The 17,486-nt window shown below is 31.1% G+C and overlaps 1 protein-coding gene across 12 annotated transcripts in view; it reads right to left on the reverse strand.

The window, feature by feature from the left end:
• The window catches only part of Cnksr2 (connector enhancer of kinase suppressor of Ras 2), a 272,194-nt gene that overhangs the window by 199,091 nt on the left and 55,617 nt on the right, over window positions 1–17,486 (reverse strand). For all 12 annotated transcript variants that reach the window (XM_021245320.2, XM_004866183.3, XM_021245322.2 and 9 more), the window contains exon 3: window positions 13,551–13,753. In XM_021245320.2, coding sequence (XP_021100979.1) covers window positions 13,551–13,753 — 203 coding nt within the window. The remainder of the gene's footprint in view (window positions 1–13,550; window positions 13,754–17,486) is intronic.

The following is a 17,486-nucleotide window of genomic DNA, read 5'->3' on the forward strand; positions in this document are numbered from 1 at the left end:
ACAGTTAAATGCAAACATATAAGCCAGGCATGGCGGTGCAAACCTGTAATCTCAGTACTTGGGAGGCTGAGGCAGGAGGATTGCTGCAAATCTGAGGCCAATCTGGGTTGCATAGTGAGTTCAAGGTCAGTCTTAACTACATAGCAAGACCCTGTCACACACACGCAAAAAAAACCCTAACATATTTACAAGTCACTTCATTTTTATTTTGTACCAACTTCATGTATGAATAATAAATATATTCTGGTATAAGGTCTATAATTTCAAAGTTTGGTCTAGACAGAAAGCACCACTCTAAGACTCTTGCGAGTATTTTGTCACCAAATGAATGCACACAAGCTTGGAATATTCTTTATCCTCCATCTTGTCTGAGAATGCCAATCAGGTTTTGTGGGAACAAAGCTTATATGATTGGGAAGGAAGGGTTAATTTAAGGAAAAGAAAGCAAATCATAGAAAAGAATGTATTGAGTTGAATATCTATCAAATTACTGGAAACCTGATGCTTTATCTCTCTTTTGGCAATTCACTTGAAATACTTAGGGTTGCTTTGTGGTCACAAACCGAATTAGACCCCTTTCTCCAAAACCCTACACCTTAAATACCTTAAAATCTAAAGAAGGTCTGTATAAGAGAACCCCTGTATCAGTTACACTTTTCTAAGCATATTTTTCAATAATGTATTTTTATTTTGACCATTCTAACAGCTATGTTGTAGCATGTCATCATTTTTAATTTGGATTTCCCTAGCAATTATCTATATTTATATCATAATCTATACTAACAGTATCCATATTTTCTTAATAACTATCTCATAGTTAATGATGTTATACATCTTTCATGTACATATTTGCTATTCATATGTGCTCTGCAGTGTTGCTATTCATATATAGTCTTTGGTGAAATATCTGTTCAAGTCTTTTGCCCATTTTCCATTGGGATTATTGGTATTCTTACTGTTATGTTTAGAACAATTCTTAATATATTCTTCATGTAAGTTGTTTGATGAAAGGTGATTTTCAAGTATTTCTTTTCAATCTATGTATTATCTTTTTACCCCTTCACAGAATCTTTAAGAGGTAAATCAATAGTCTTTAATATTTAAAAATCTTTCTGTGATCCTAGGCCATGCTTTTTCTAAAAGTTTACAATTTTTTTTTTTACATTTAGATGGATTTTAAATTTTCTTTAAGATATGAGGTTTGAGTTCAGGTTTACCTTTCTCATTATGCTTGTCCAAATATTCCAACATCATTTGTTGAACACTACTATTCTCCACTGAATTGCTTTGCACTTAAGTATCAGTTAACCACACTTATAAATGTATAGTTCTGGATTCTATGTCTATCCTGTCACTAATCCTAGAGTTTTAATTACTGGTATTTTATAATAGGACTTAAGATGAATAATTTCCTTTTATATAAATGTACAAAACATTAATTATTCCCAAAGCTGAATAATTATGTTTTTCAAAAAAAATTTTAGAAGCAGATTGTATGTACCTATAAAAAAATCTTGCTAGAATTTCAATGTAAGATTCCTACAAAGAAACTAGAGAATTTATTATATCTTACTAATGTGAGTCTTTCATTTCATGAACACAGTATACCTCTTGGTTTTTTTATCTTTTTAAATTTCATATATCAGTGTTCTGTAGTATTCTTATATCAATCTTGTGGACATTGCTAAATTTATGCATAGGCATCTCATTAATTTGAAACCACTATAAATTGTGCTGTGTTTTAAAAATTAGTTTGTAAATGCTCATTGCCAGTATATAGGAACTGGATTGATTTTTGTATGTGGGCTTCTGAATCATACTACCTTGCTAAACTCACTCTGACTTCCAATATGATATTGTAGGGGAGAAAGTAAACAGCCTTGCATTAGGACAAAAGCATTCAGTCTTTCACAATACAGTATAAGGCTAGTGGTGACAAACCTATGGCATGCAGACTGTTTGTATCATCATTAAAAGCTCTAAAAGGTTCATCATCACTGGAATAAGGTTAGCAATATACTTTTTACATATGCTTTTTTTAATCAAGTTTAAGTAACTCACTCTACTCCTATGTGCTGATAATTTTTTCCCTCACAAATGGGTATAGTATATTAAATGTTTTTGTACATTAAGTCATAAATCATATGATTTTATCCTTTAGCCCATGAGTGTTATAGATATTAATTTCTTTCAATTTGTTTGAAGCAACTTTATATACATAGAATAAATGTCACTTAATCCTACTGTATAATTCTATGTATACAAGTTTGGACTTGGCTAGATAATATTTTGTTGAAGATTTTAAATCTAACTTCGTAAGAAATATTTGTTGTTGCTGTTCTTTGGACTGTCTTTGATGGGTTTTTGTATCAGCATAATGATTCCCTCATAAATGAACTGGGAAATGTGCTCTTCTCAGGTAGTATATAGTGTAGAATTGGTAGGTAGTGTAGAATTGGTATAAATAGATAAAACTCACCAGCAAAGTCACCTGGGCCTTGAGCTTTCCTTTTCCCCACCTCAGCGAGTTTCTAAGTTAGAGAAGTTCCCCCTTTTCTGCAGTTTTGCTTTCTGTGGTTTTAGTTATCCAGAAATAGGTAAAAAACATCAAGTAAAAAATTCCAGAAATAAATTATTCATAATTTCAAATTGCATGACATTCTGAGTTGCATGAGGAAATCATGGGCTATATTATTCGGTTCCACCTGGGATGTGAATCATCTCCTTGTCCAGTGTATCCATGCTATATAAGCTATTTGCCCATTAGTTACTTAGGAGCTATCTCAGTTATCAGATTGACTTTAGTGGTACCACAGTACTTAAGATTTAGATAACCATTACATAGTAGCCTAATACTACATCACAATGCTTATCATTCATCCCTCTTCATCTCATCGCTTAAGTACTGTATTAACTCATATCAACAACATCAGAAGGGTGAGTATAATGCAATAAGATATTTTGAGACGGACCACATTCACATAACTTTTACTATGCTCTGTTCTTATAAAATGTTCTATTTTATTACTGTTGTTAATCTTTTATTATGCCACATTTATAAATTGAACTTTATCATATATATATATATATATATATATATATATATATTAGAAAACCCAGCCAATATAAAATTTGGTAATATTGGTAGTTTTGCTGGGTGTCTTGGAACATCTGTCTTATGAATGCTGCCAAATTTATATAAAAGTTATTTATCTTATTGCTTTATTAATCTTTCAATTTGGATGATTACACTACTCCATTTTTATTTTCAATTTTATTCATATCTGGTCTTACCATTACTTGTTCTGCTTACTTTGTGCTTATTTCACTCTTAATTTTCTATTTTCTTGGGATGAGAATTTATGTAACAGAGTTGAGACCTTTCTTCTACTCTGATACCAGTACACAGTGCTATAAATGTCCCTTTCAGCAGAGCTTTAGCTCTGTGCCAAAAATTCTGCTTTATTTTTGTCCTGTTGAATGTATTTTGTATTTTCCTTGAGAATTCCCATTTTACTAACCAATTTCATAGAAGTGTGTGGAGTTGTTTTTTTTTTTTTTTTTGCTTAAATTCTTTTATTGGTACATTTTAGGTATACAATACATTTACATTTATCATTGGGTGCTTGTACCTGTACATGATGTATCTTGGTTCTTTTCCCCATTACCTGTACACCTTTCCCTATTTACATATACTTTGTTTCCATTTTTTTTTCTTTTCTCATAATTTTTCCTTCCCATTCTTTCCTTTCCGCATCTCCTCCCACCACACCTACCCCTTTGGACCTTTTCCTATTTCAAAGTATTAATTATTAGTCATTAATCCTTTTAATCCTTATTTACACTCTCAGTTTCTCACACTAGAGAAACTATTCGGTATTTATACGTGTGTCCTATTTAATTCCATTACATGGTTTCTATTTTAAAAAATTTGTTGAAGTTCATTTTATGATATCAATATGGTATATCTTAGTAAACATTCTTTGGGTACTTGAAAAGAATTTTATACTGCTATTGTCGAATGAAGTGCTGTAAAAATGTCTATTACATTCTATTGTCTAGTGGTGCTATTTATCTTTTCCAATTCTTCTGACTTCCTTTTTGTTGAGCCGTTATGTCAATTCTTGAGATAGAAAGGAGCTGAAGTATACAACTATACATGTGTATTTGTCTATGACTTCTTTTAGTTCTTTCATTATTTCATGCACCTTTGAAGCTTTGTTGCTTGATACACACATCAGCAATATCGTTTTTGAATTATCTACTTTACATATTCATCTATTACATTTTGGTGCTATTTTGATTATAAACAAATATAATATTCATACAGCACACATTAACTCTCTGCCTCTCATATGTTTGTTGCATTTTTCCAAGTTTTCTGTCTACCTTGTCACATTTTTTCTATAGTCAAATAGTATGTTACTTTATATTTTATTCTATTTTTAATAGCTAAAAAGTACTTATATATCTAGAAATAAATTTTGTCTAGTTTTTTCTATTTTTCTTATGTATTTTTGTTTTCCATTTATATAACTGATATACCTAAAAATTACTTTAGTGAACAACACATAGTGCTCTATGATTTATTTTCCAAAGACTTTTAACTAAGTGCCCCAGTACAATTTATTATATAACATTTCTATTTCCAGTGATTTTAACATATTGTTTTCTAAATGATTCTACATGGTGTGACTAAAAAATCCAACAAGTGTTTAAAATTTTAAAAATTTACTCCAGTAAAAAGCATATTGCCATTAATGCCCCTATATTCTCCCATGCTTCAAACACACTTATTCCATAGTTCTTGCCACTTTTTGAAGCAGTTCTGGATGTCATTTTTTGTGTTTTGGGGTGATATCATGGCCACCTCAATGTCCTGAATCAATTCAAAACACTTACCTTTCATGGTCATTTTGACTCTGGAGAAGAGCCAGAAGTTGCATAGTGCCAGATCTGGTAAATAAGGTAGAAGTGGACACACCACAACGTTTCCACAAGCCTTTCTTTCTACTGAATGGTACCCAGCAAGATTCACTGCATTTTTTATCACAACTCTTACACACACTCCCAGAAGAGGACTTCCAGAACTTCTTCACAAAATGGCAAGAACAATGTGATAAGTGCATTCGAAGAGAGGAACAATACTGGGAGGGAGGTTAATGGAAATGTGTCTTTTACTCTAATAATTTTTTAAAATTTAAACACATAGTATTTTTTTGATCAACCAGTGTACATACTACAGACTACTATGGGCTATCTTTTACTCCAACTTGTCTATTCCCACTATAAATCCCAGTATATTTTTAATACATTTTCCTACAATTGAAGGATAAATTAAGAATTAACATAGTTAATTAGAATTGAAGTTTTCAGTGTAAAATAATTAACCTCATTAACTGAATGCAAAAACCAGTTGTTGTTTTTTAAAATTTATCCTGATACGAGTTTTCTAAAACTGGATTATAGAATTGTTTTCATACTGGTTTCAAATTTATTTAAACATATTAAACGATATACTTAAAAGGGGTCAATGTTATAAAATTAAACTTAGGCCTGAATAAAATTGGTTTTTAAAAAATTTTTGGTACCAGGGATCGAACTCGGGACCTTACACTTGCAAGGCAGGTGCCGGAACCACTGAGCTAAATCCCCGGCCCATAAAATTGTTTTTTTAAAAAATGTAAAACATAAGTATTTCTAGCAGAAAACCATTAATTAAAAAATTACCAAAGACCATTTTTGCTTCATTGCACCATAAAAATTGGCATTTTAAATTAATTCAAAAGTGCTTCTGGCATGATTATGAAAGAGTTTGGGTTCCTACAACATTCTTAAAGGTCAGAATCTGCTTATGAAATCTAAAACCTTCATTTTAAAGTAAGAAAATGAAGAACAGCATTATTTTTCCCAAAAATACTAAAAAGAATTTCATTCGATCTTCAAGACATGCAAAAAAAAATTTATTTCATGACTGGATGCCTGCAGCATACTGAATTTTAAGGCATGTTTTATTCTTTCCTTAACAATCATATTTTTTATTGGCACATGTTTTCAACACATAATAAATATATTTATGGTGGAGAGTTCTTACATGTAAATATCACATTTTAATCCTTTTTACTTCCCCTTCTCGTCCCAACTCTCCTCACCCTCCATCTTTAGACACCCTTCCCATCTGCGAAAGTACTACCTTCCTATTTCTTATTATCTAACTTTTAATTTGCTCTTTTTATTATTTGTATATTGGGTTTCTCATATAAGAGGGACTATGTGACATTTAAGCTTGTGTTTTTGATTTATTTCACTTAGTATTATGGTCTCAAGGTGCACAGATTTTCCTGAAAATAATTAAATGTATCCTTCTTTAGGATTTTTTATAATTCTGTGAAGAATGCTATTGATATTTTGATTTGGATTGCATTAAATCTATGTATCATTTTTGGTAATGTGGACATCTGGACAAAACTGGTTCTGTCTATCCAGGAGCAGGGTATGTCTTTCCATTTTCTGATTTTTTTCAATCTCCTTTTTCAGAGTACTATAGTTTCCATTATAGAAGTCTTCAACTTTCTTGATTAGGTTAATTCCAAGGTATTTAAATTTTTTGAAGCTACTGTGAATGGGACTGTTTTCTTGGTTTTTCTCTCAGTCAATTTGTTGTTGGTGTACAGAAACATTTTTGATTTTTGTGTGTTGATTTTATATGCTGCTACATGGCTGGATTTATTAGTTCCAGGAATCATTTGGTGGAAACTTTTTGGTGTTTTATATAAAAGATCATGTCATCAGTGAATAAGGACAGTCTAACTTCTTCCTTTCCTATACATATCCTTTTACTTCTTGCTGTTGCCTGATTCCTCTGGCATAAGTTTCACATGCTAGACTGAACAAGAGTATTGAGAGTAGACACAATTTTCTTTTCTGATTTTTATTAGAGAAAAAACTTTCAGTTTTCTCCCATTTAATATGATGTTGGCACTGGGTTTGTTATAATTGAGATAAGGTCCTTCTACGCCTTTTTTCTTCAGGATTTTTATGATGAATTGACGGTGGATTTTGTCAAATGTTTGTTCTTCATCTATTGAGATATCATGTGATTCTTGTTCTTCTATTTATGTGATGTATTTATTAACATATTATGAACCATCCTTGCTTTCCAGGGATGAAGCCAACTTGGTCATGATAAATGACATTTTTGATAATTTGTTGCGTTCTCTCTGGGAGTATTTTACTGAGGAGTTTTACATCTACAGTATATTCATTAAAGGGATTGGTCTGTAGTTCTCTTTTTTTGAAGTCTGTGTCTGGTTTTGGTATCAGGCGAATGATAGCTTCCATTTAAGAGTTTGGCGGTAGGCACTCTCAATTTCACTGAAGCATTTGAGGAGTGCTGGCATCAGATCTTCCCTGAAGTGTTTGTAGAGTTCAGCAAGGAACCTATTAGATTTCTTGGCTTTTCGTAGTTGGTAAGGTTTTATTAGTGCCTCAATTCCATTGCTGGTTATTGGGCTTTCGAGTATTTTATATCTTCTTGGTTCAGTTTTGGCAATTTTAATTGTCTAATTGAACATGATCAGTACAAAAACAAAACAAAACAAGGTAATTTCATTCTTAAATCTAATGAATCCATAAACTAGAGCACAGGCTAGTTACAAAACAATGATTCTAAGTAAAGGAAGTTACATTTACAGCAAGAAAGCCCTTAGATGCCAGAAAGGAAAAAAAAGATGAAATCTTTGGTTCATCAATAAATGGCTTTTATAGGAATTGTCCTATTCAGATTTTAGAACTTAAGCAATTATTCTTCTTAAATCATGCTATATGTAAAGTAATGCTTATATTACTCTCTATTGCACAGCTTTATGTTATATAAGAAATTATTCTTTTGACATACTTCTCAGAAAAGCATTACATTATAGAAAGGTTATCAATAGTTCTGAAATCCTAAACAAACTAGAAGCCAATAAGAAAAATACAAAATGCTTTACTACTTCTCAGGTTAGCGATGCTGAAGCCTTAGGATAGTCCATAAATAGTGCAGTGCTAATTTACTGAAGCAAGTGGTACTAAGTGAGGAATAATGAGCATATGAGAGGGAATAAGATGAAACAACAAAGAGCCAGATTATCTGCTAGGTTATGCTTGTAGTAGATTTTTTGCTTTCATATTTTTTCTTCGAATCAAATTAATTTTTATCCTACAATTTCCAATAATTTTGTATATGATTCATCAAATTTGATTGATGAATCAAATTCAAAATATGAAAATTCAAATTCAAAGTATTTTCACACTAGATACATTTCTTTAGGGAATTTCCTTGATGTATCATATATAAAATTGTGACGATAACATGCTTTTGGAGAATTCAACAAATTGGATGATAAGACTACAAAGCAAGTAGCAGAATATACAAAATGAAATTAAAAGATGTTTGCCTACTCTTTATTTTCCTTTTTTCCTCTTTCAATGACACAAAATAAAACTACAGCAAACCCAAATCATATTGCTGCACATGAAAGTATTCTCCAATTTGTAATAAAAAAATTCCTAATGACAAAAGTATCACTGTTTAAACTGAAACCGGTAGTTTAATAGAAGAATAACCATTATTAACTGACAAAAATTTTTATTCTTCAATTGAAGAATTATACCATATAATATACCAAAGGAATAAACTTAGAGATCAAATACTTGCAATATTCATTTCTGTGGTCATTTTAAACCTTCTAAATTAAATCAAATCTACACTGAAAAGTCAAAATATTAAGAATTTTTAGTCAATCTAATTTTATGAAAATTTTATAACTGAGTACATAAGTTTTAGTTTCCTCACAAGCAAACCAAAATAAAATGATACATTTTTGCCTTATATAAAGAAAGCATAGACAAATTATGTTTTAAAACATAAATGTTAGCTAAATTTTTTTAGAGAAAGTATAGGGACTTAAATTATAATAAACATTAAGAGCAAATTTTGTCAATGTTTATTCTTTAATATACAAAGGAAAATATATATACTACTTGTATGGCTTTGGTTAACAAGATCAGTTAATTATAAAATATTAGTGCCGGGGATTTAGCTCAGTGGTTTCGCTGCCTGCTGTGCAAGCGCAAGGACCAGAGTTCAATCCCTGGTACCAAAAAATATAAATAAATAAATAAATAAATAAAAAATATTAGTGCTTTGAGAACTTCAAATTCTGCAATTCTTACATCTTTATTCTACAAGAAAATAAAAACAGAGGTTAAGGGTCAAGCCACCAAATGCTAGGGGCAGAGCTGAACTTGAACTATTTCTCAGCTCTCTGTTCTTTTATGGTACATCACAATGCATTTTGGGGATATGCAATAATAGTCATGAAGAGCACTGCCTTTTCACCTTTAATAGCATTTTATTAACATGCTTTGTTTTCTGTGTAAAGTTTGTAGGACGCAGACGTGGAGTGTTGGCTTGCACTCCTGCTGCTACCTATAAAATATTTTGTCTTTAACAAGAATAAAAATGTAACTTACACACTCACTAATAAAAGTCTAGAATATGTGCCAGGAAAACAAACTGCTTAAACATTTCACCTGATATAGTTACAGGTAAAATTCTATTACATTTAAATTGATATAATCTTCTGAAATGTATATAAGCCAAAGCATAATTAAAATATTCATACGACCTAGGGCAGAGAAGAAAGCAATGTGAAAGCTCCACAATAGATTAATAATACTCAGAATCTCTCCTCTTTTGAATTGTCACTAAAAGATCACTGGAAAACTGGTCAAAGGGGGAAGCTAATATTTTGTAAAACTATCCTAAAATACAAACCATTCTGGAGAAATATTATTTTCAGAGGTCTCACTTATCTTAACTTCCAGCCAACTAAAGTCACATATATCCTGATTCCCTTATCCACTACATGCTTTCATTCCTTACCTTACCCAATCTTGTGGAACCCTTTCACTGTACTGACTACTTTCTTTCTTTTTTCCTCAAAATTCTTTACTGTCTTTGCGTCCATGACCTCACTCTCAACTAATTTCCCCCTACCCCTCTCGTTACACCATCTTGGTTGTTTTGGTTTTTTTCCCCCACACTTAAAGTTCTAACCATCCTTCAACAGTTGGTGGTCTATAGGGCTCATCCCTTAACCACTTCTCATTAAAAAATATTTATTCATTGTGCAGCTAGAAACTGCTAAATATTCATTACAAGAGAGAAACTCTTCTAGGTGACTGTGATATTATCGAACAAATAACACGAAAACTCTTTGTTCTCTTGAAGTATACATCATATAAAGAGCAGTCAGGTAAAAACAAAAGAAACATATAAGTAAGTCATACAGCATGTTACAAAGGGCTGACTACTATGGAAAACTGAGCAGGATTAATGGAATCAATTCCAATACTCTCCTTAGATCTCCAATTTTGATAAAGATCCAGTAATTCACTAGGTCAGTTAAGTCAGATACCTCTATTCATCCCAATGCCTTCCTTTCTCTTATTCTCTAGATCTTACTGGTCAAAGGGTTGCTTATCTGCATCAATAATTATAACACTATCTCTCTCATTACTGCTTCTCTAATTAAAAAATCTCAACAAACAGCAGTACAGAGGACAAACTCTGTAGTCAGACTGTCTGAATTGATTTCTGACTTGCCATCTGTTTTCAAATTTAAGTCCTCGTTTTTCTATCTGTAATAGGAAGGCAATCTGCTTGGGTTATTTTGACTAAATAAGTGTGGAGGTATTTTAATCAATGTCAGCATCAGAATCATTACTAGTTGTAGCAGCACGATTAATTCCTTAAAAATCTCCTACCTGGCTTCCTTTTCCTAGTCTTACCCTTCTCTAATCTCCTCCAACACTATCCCAAGTAATCTTTGAAATTCATAGACCTGAACAGGACAATAACCCTAAACACTTCCCCATTGCCTTCCCCAAACAATTCCCTATTGCATTTTTTCATAAAGTGCAAATATATTAGCATTGTAAAGAATTTATTATATTTTTCTCCTTTGGGTTTTCTTTTTCAAAAATTTAATCTTTTAATGCAGCATTACTAAGGCAAGCCAGCCTGGAGCTGAACTTATCTGTGAAAAATCTTCAAAATATAAAATTTGGTTTCTTTTTTAAATTTACAAAAGTCTCACAGAACATTTTAAAGTTATCACAATTTGTCTTTCTTTTCAAATCTTATTTAATTTTCGTGGTCCAAATGTCAAGTGCCCTTTACATGAATACACCATGGTATGATATAACACAAAATGTGCACTGTAACAACCTTTTTTAACAACAGAAGCCAAATACATGATTTATTTCCTTGAGGCTTTTTGTCATATTTTTTCTTTCTATGAAATAAATACAAAACAACCATTGATTGACTTCATGCATTACTACGTTTTTTTGTATGTGTAAGCATGTATATGTGTTTTTGTATACATAGGTGAACTGGCATTTACCAAAACTATCTTATTAGATGATAAAACAATATCACCACAAAAATAATATCAGAGACTATTATGGTGTTTAAAGTCACTTATGTGATTTTATATAGTCATATCTATAATTAAGAAGTAAAGACCCACTCAATCACTCTAATACTAGATTTAAAAGCACATATAATGAAATTTACTAAATAAAAATATGAAAGCTAAGCAACTTTACAATTATAGGGCAGGTGGTAGTAAAGGAGCTAACTAAAATCAGTGTGTTCTTTAACTCTCTGATTACTGAGAAGCCTCTCAACACAAGTATGTTCTGTTTCCTAAGCTATATTTTACTTACTGACCATTGGTAATAATATGTACAAGTTATATAAAATCCATTTATGTTAAACAAGTCATGAACATAAGTTGAGATAATTCTGAGAATTAAATTTTAATGAAGTTATAATGCAAATAATCATACTGCCCAATAATTATGAAAACACTGATGTATGGCTTAGGGTTCAGATTTGGATTTACTGTACTATCATTAATTTATGTGTTACTATACACAAGTTTAGACAATATAAAACTAAGTAAAAATTATTATAACTTTTACCTTAAAAATACAAATACTTTAGTTTTAATATAAGGCCTCATGTTTTTAAAAAGTGAAACTGTTACGCTGATATGTGTATACATGTAAGTCCTACTGACATTTGTCAAGAAAGAATTATGGTAAAATTGTACATTATCAGTTTATACTAAAATATTTTAAAATTTGATTATTCAACCAGTGTAACATAGTGCATGCCCCTTACCAAAAATTTAAACACTGAAAGTAGAAGCCTTGTTTCATAATAACACCACTACAATGTTTAATCATATACCTAACCTTAATCTTTTTATTTTATATTATAAAAACTTTTGTTTTTTTATGTGTTCTAAGACAAGTAAAAATGAAATAAACTAAAAAAAATAATAACCGTGTGTTTATAGTATTACAAAACTGTGCAATGTAAATAAAGAATGAATAGGACCGGGGCTTTAGTTCAGTGGTTCTGTTGCCTGCCTTGCAAGCACAAGGTTCCGAGTTTGATCCCTGGTATCAAAAAAATAAAAAAATAAAAAAGAATGAATAAAGAAAGGATAGGTCTTCTTCGTTCAACTTTGGTAATTCATAGGAAGAAAAGGGGCAATGGGGAAGGAAGTGGGAGGGCTAGGGGAAAGGATAGGAGGGAATGGAATTAATATGAGAAAATGGAAAAATAGGAACAAAATCTTTGTAAATAGGGAGGACTGGAGGGGTTGAAGGGAGGGCTGGGCAAGGGTGAAAAATAAGAACCAAGAGAGACTATGGAAAGGTGCAAATTTCCAATGATGAATGTCATTATGTTGTATACCTAAAATGTACCAATGATTAGAATGAATAATCGATAATGTAAAATAGGAAGAAAAGGTCCAAAGGGGTAGGGGTAGTGGGAGGGGCAGGGGAAAGGAAAGAAGGGAAAGGAAAAAATGATGAGAAATAGAAAAAATGGAAATAAAGTCTTTGTAAATAGGGAAGGGTGGAGGGCGTGAAGGGAGGGCTAGGAATGGGGAAAAAATAAGAACCAAGATGCATTATGTAAAGGTACAATTCCCAATGAGAAATGTAATTGCGTTGTATACCTACAATGTACCAATAAAAGAATTTAATACAAAAAAATAAAGAAAGGATAAGACACACACTACATTCTATGAAAGGCTCAGTGCCAAGTTCAGCATTTAAAACAGTATTAAAACCCCAATGATCACTTACTCAAACATGACCAATTAATAAAAAAATTAAAGAAAATAAAGACACAAAGGAGTACTATAAATTTTGTTATGACAGATAAATGACTTTGCTTATGAAACAGTAAAGATGTTATCAAATTGTCAGAGATAAATTATTGGGTAGATAATTATTTGGATACTTATTTTACAAAAGATTAATATACATTTGATGATACTCCTATACTGTGATGTATCATAATTAAACATTTATTACTTGATACTCGTATCTGTATAATTTGAAGAAAAATGAAATAATATTATATGAAAACAGGTGTCTGAGAAGGGGTTAAATAGGAAATATGTGAAAGATTTTACCTGTCCAACCAGGCAAGCAGACTCTTGGCTGCTCCAATCAGATCCACAACAGATGTCAGAAAGTCATTTGGCAATTTTCGGCTGGTCCTCCCATCATAATGGCCACTCCTTCTCCTTCCTGTTATAAAGTTCTGTAGATTTTTGGCAGATGCATTCAGCTTATGAGATAGAGTTTTTAGATTTTCTGTTTCCAATCCATAATTCTGAATTATAAAAAAGATCATAGATTAAAGTCAATATTTTATTCATTCATTAAAATATTTACCAAGTACTTCACCATGCACAGACAATGGGGAGATTATTAAGAGTTACAAATGAGTAAGATAATATTCCTAATCTATTGCAGCCCACAGTCAAAGTGAGGATTTGGGGAAATGTCAGATAAAGAAACTATAATAAAATGTGTTATGTAGCAATATGAACATGGGATGATGTATTCATTTTATCTTTGAACTATGGCACCTGATATAGCAACAGTGTAAGGATTTATGGCTTTATTTTTTAAAACTAAAATCTAATTTCATTTACTCATGAAAATTAATTATTATAGTCAATTGTTGTTTTATTGTCTATTCAATTACTTTATGCAAAGTCATGATAATAGATAGCAGGAAAATTTCTATTTACCCAAAGCTAAAGAACGGGTAACCCAGCAATAAAACAAAAAAGATACACATTGTATAAAATATATCCTTTTTTTCTGTGTTCTCTACAGAATAACTCATAAAAAGTTTCTGTTATAATATGATATCATGAAAAACTTTGCTTCCTCGGGGGAACTAATACAGTTCCTTTTTTTTATAACAGCAATTATGAAGCTAAACGATTTTTTTTGTTTTGGCTACATTTGCTCACATTAAAATTTGAAGCACAACCAAGCCAAGCATAGTGACTTATTAGTAAGTGTATCTTTTTTCTTCTTCTGTTGTTCTCACTTCAGTATCTAGTAGTATTAATTCATTCTAGATATTTTTTGTCTATATTCTATTTTAGAAAGAGGTTATATGTTTACCACTTTCAAATAGGAAAGGATTATAGTATTCCATCAGATAAACATAGGGAAAGTTTTCATAAATCATAATTCAAATTCAAAGCAGCTTCTGAGTTGTAAAACACCCATAAGAAAAGGTAGTTAAGAAGATCAGAGGATGTCCTTGATTAACTTAATACTGTATGTATATTATTATTCTATATAAAAATAAAAGTATACAACATAATAAAAGCCAAAGAACATTAAAATTTACTTGGGCCTAAGAGACTGTTAGATTTATCTTCTTCACAGTTGAACAAAATGAGGTATAGGGAATTTTTTAATGGTTTGCTTAAAAGAGCTCAGTGTTTAGACCAGATGGCTTGTAGAAAGGGACTGTATCTCACCTATTGGGGGTGGTCTCTACCACATTCCTTTAGCATCAATATTCTACTTTTGTTCTAAGAAAGGTGGTTATAACAACTGGAGTAAAGTAGAAACAAAAAAATTATAAAAAAGGAAAGAAATGGCAAAATGAATTCAGCTGTATGTCAACAACCACTAGGTATCTACTGTATATGAGATTTAATTGGTTATTTTCTGACGGTAATTTAAGAAAATAAATTAATGGGACAAAAGGGAGATGAGAAGATTTTCATGGATAAACATTAAATATCAAATTATGTCATGTACATTGCCACTTAAGGATTTAATAGTGATAAAAATATCATTCTTTGATAAAAATTTATATTTTTATTGAAAGAATATTCTTTTTTGAAGCCATACATTTGCTTTATTTAAAAAACAGTATATTAAATATTCATTCTTTAATCTGAGTTGCAATATTCATCTCACAAGTTAAAACATTTGGCTTGTGCAAAGGGAACAATTTTCTATTCAAATTCTATTGCCTCTGACCATAGAAACATTTGGGAGATTTTATCTTGTCACTGTATTAAGAAGAAAATGCTCTTATAAGTTTATAAAACATACTATCACGTGAGTAGATGGGAACAATTTACTATATAATTACATCAACTAATTGTGATGCTTCTGAAGTGCTTAAAAGTATTTTCAGGTTTTCCTTAGTTTAAAGCATTGCTCTGAAATACAGAGTACTCACATTATTGTTGTATATTAATTGGTTTAATGAGGAAGTATTTGTTTACAAATTACAATAATTTCTTAGAGACGCTCAAATTAAAATATTTTATTAGAGAGAAACCTAATCAACTTGGTAACTGATCTTTCATTTCATAGTCATTAGCTTTTATAAAAGATTAATTTCAAATATTCTGCTTTACAAGATTAGCATCTCAAATTATTAGAAAAGGAAAAATAATTTTAAAATGATACTACTCTTATAAATTAAAATCTGAAGTCTAAAATACCTCGAAGTCTTCCAAATTTAAGATACTAAAATTATTTGTAATGTAACTCAAGATTCAGGGAATAGAAAAATCCTCTGGATAAAACCTAGAAGGATACCCTGAAGTCTCCTACCTTGGAAACCACCTAAGGAAATATCCTATATGGAACAGAAGTAAAACATGGGAAGGAAAGAGGAATGCAGTGGCAGGAGGCAAAAATTATGTACCAGAAGATGGAGAAGGAAACTCTTGAAATTTATTCAAGGGGTAGGTGGGTAGCTCAATGTTTAGAGTGCTTGTTTAGCACATGCATTTCTATGCATGTTCTGTCCTCAGAACCACACAATAAATAAGCCCCCAAACACCAACCAACAAAAACAAAACAAAACACCCACTAGTCCTAGTTAACAAATGTAACTAGTTACATTCAAAATCCAAAAGCATTTTTTAAAAATCTGTAAAGGTATGAAAATATTTTAGAAGCTCATCTGTATATAACACTATTTTCACAAGAGAGTTGGACTAATCTCTGAGATTAGTCTTTCATCATAACAATTCTCCATTTTAAATACCTCAAAATCAATTACTGCCAACACAGATACTTTCTTTCCTTTCATGAAAGTGCATACCTTGTTGCACCTTGCTAAATTACCAGTAAATCACACTCCCCTGCCTACCGTTAAAAGAACCAACAAGTAAATAAAGTTCCCCTTTGCCTTTGCCCAGGAGTACACTGAGCACTGCCTTAACTTTTGAAAATGAAGGTTTATACATTACACACTTGTGTTTTACTGGATATGCATAGGAAATGTTGTGTTACTATTGGTATAGAAAGGAATACCTCAAGAAAACAAAAACATGGACCTGAAATGTACTTAAAGCTGCTTTCTTTGCCCCAGTGATGACGAACCTTTCAGAGCTTTCAATGATAACAAACAGCCCGCTGTAGCATGAATACCATAGGTTTGCCACCACTGTCCTATGTATTTCCCATGTGTTCCTATACTTGGCCACTAAAATGTGTTCCAGGAATCAGTCATGATTCATAACCAATTCAGTATAGTGAGTCTAGTCTTAATGAATTGGTACTAATACTCGTCTTCTTTTTCAATTATATGCATTAAAAACTTATATAAAAAAGAAATTAAGGAACATATTTAATATTTTAGAAAACTGAGCTGACTAAATTCTCACTAGTGGCAAATTCCACTATTTAAATTATTTTACAATCTCAATGCCATATTTTACAATGTCAATGTCATTTATTCAGTTCCTATTTTGAATCTATCATGTAGCAGGTGTTTAGGTTTCTAATACTTTGTTTTATGAGTAATTCCCAAAAGAATTGCATTAATGAACTTTAGAAAATAAATTGAGATGAATGAACTAAGCAATTATATTGCAAAGAAAGAAATCATAGCAATTGCAAACATCAAATTTCTCATGCAAAATTTCTATTATGAAAAGTATATAAAGAATGATGTGAAAACTGCTTTTATCCTGTCATAAATGATTCACTTACAGTTCCCAATAAAAGATACACTGTCAGAACACAAATTAAGGGATATATATTAAGATATATATATATATATGTAC

This window comes from Heterocephalus glaber, unplaced genomic scaffold (genome assembly GCF_053883595.1).
Source record: "Heterocephalus glaber isolate CG9 unplaced genomic scaffold, H.glaber_assembly_v1.0 deba00001594, whole genome shotgun sequence".
NCBI classification, from domain to species: domain Eukaryota; kingdom Metazoa; phylum Chordata; class Mammalia; order Rodentia; family Bathyergidae; genus Heterocephalus; species Heterocephalus glaber.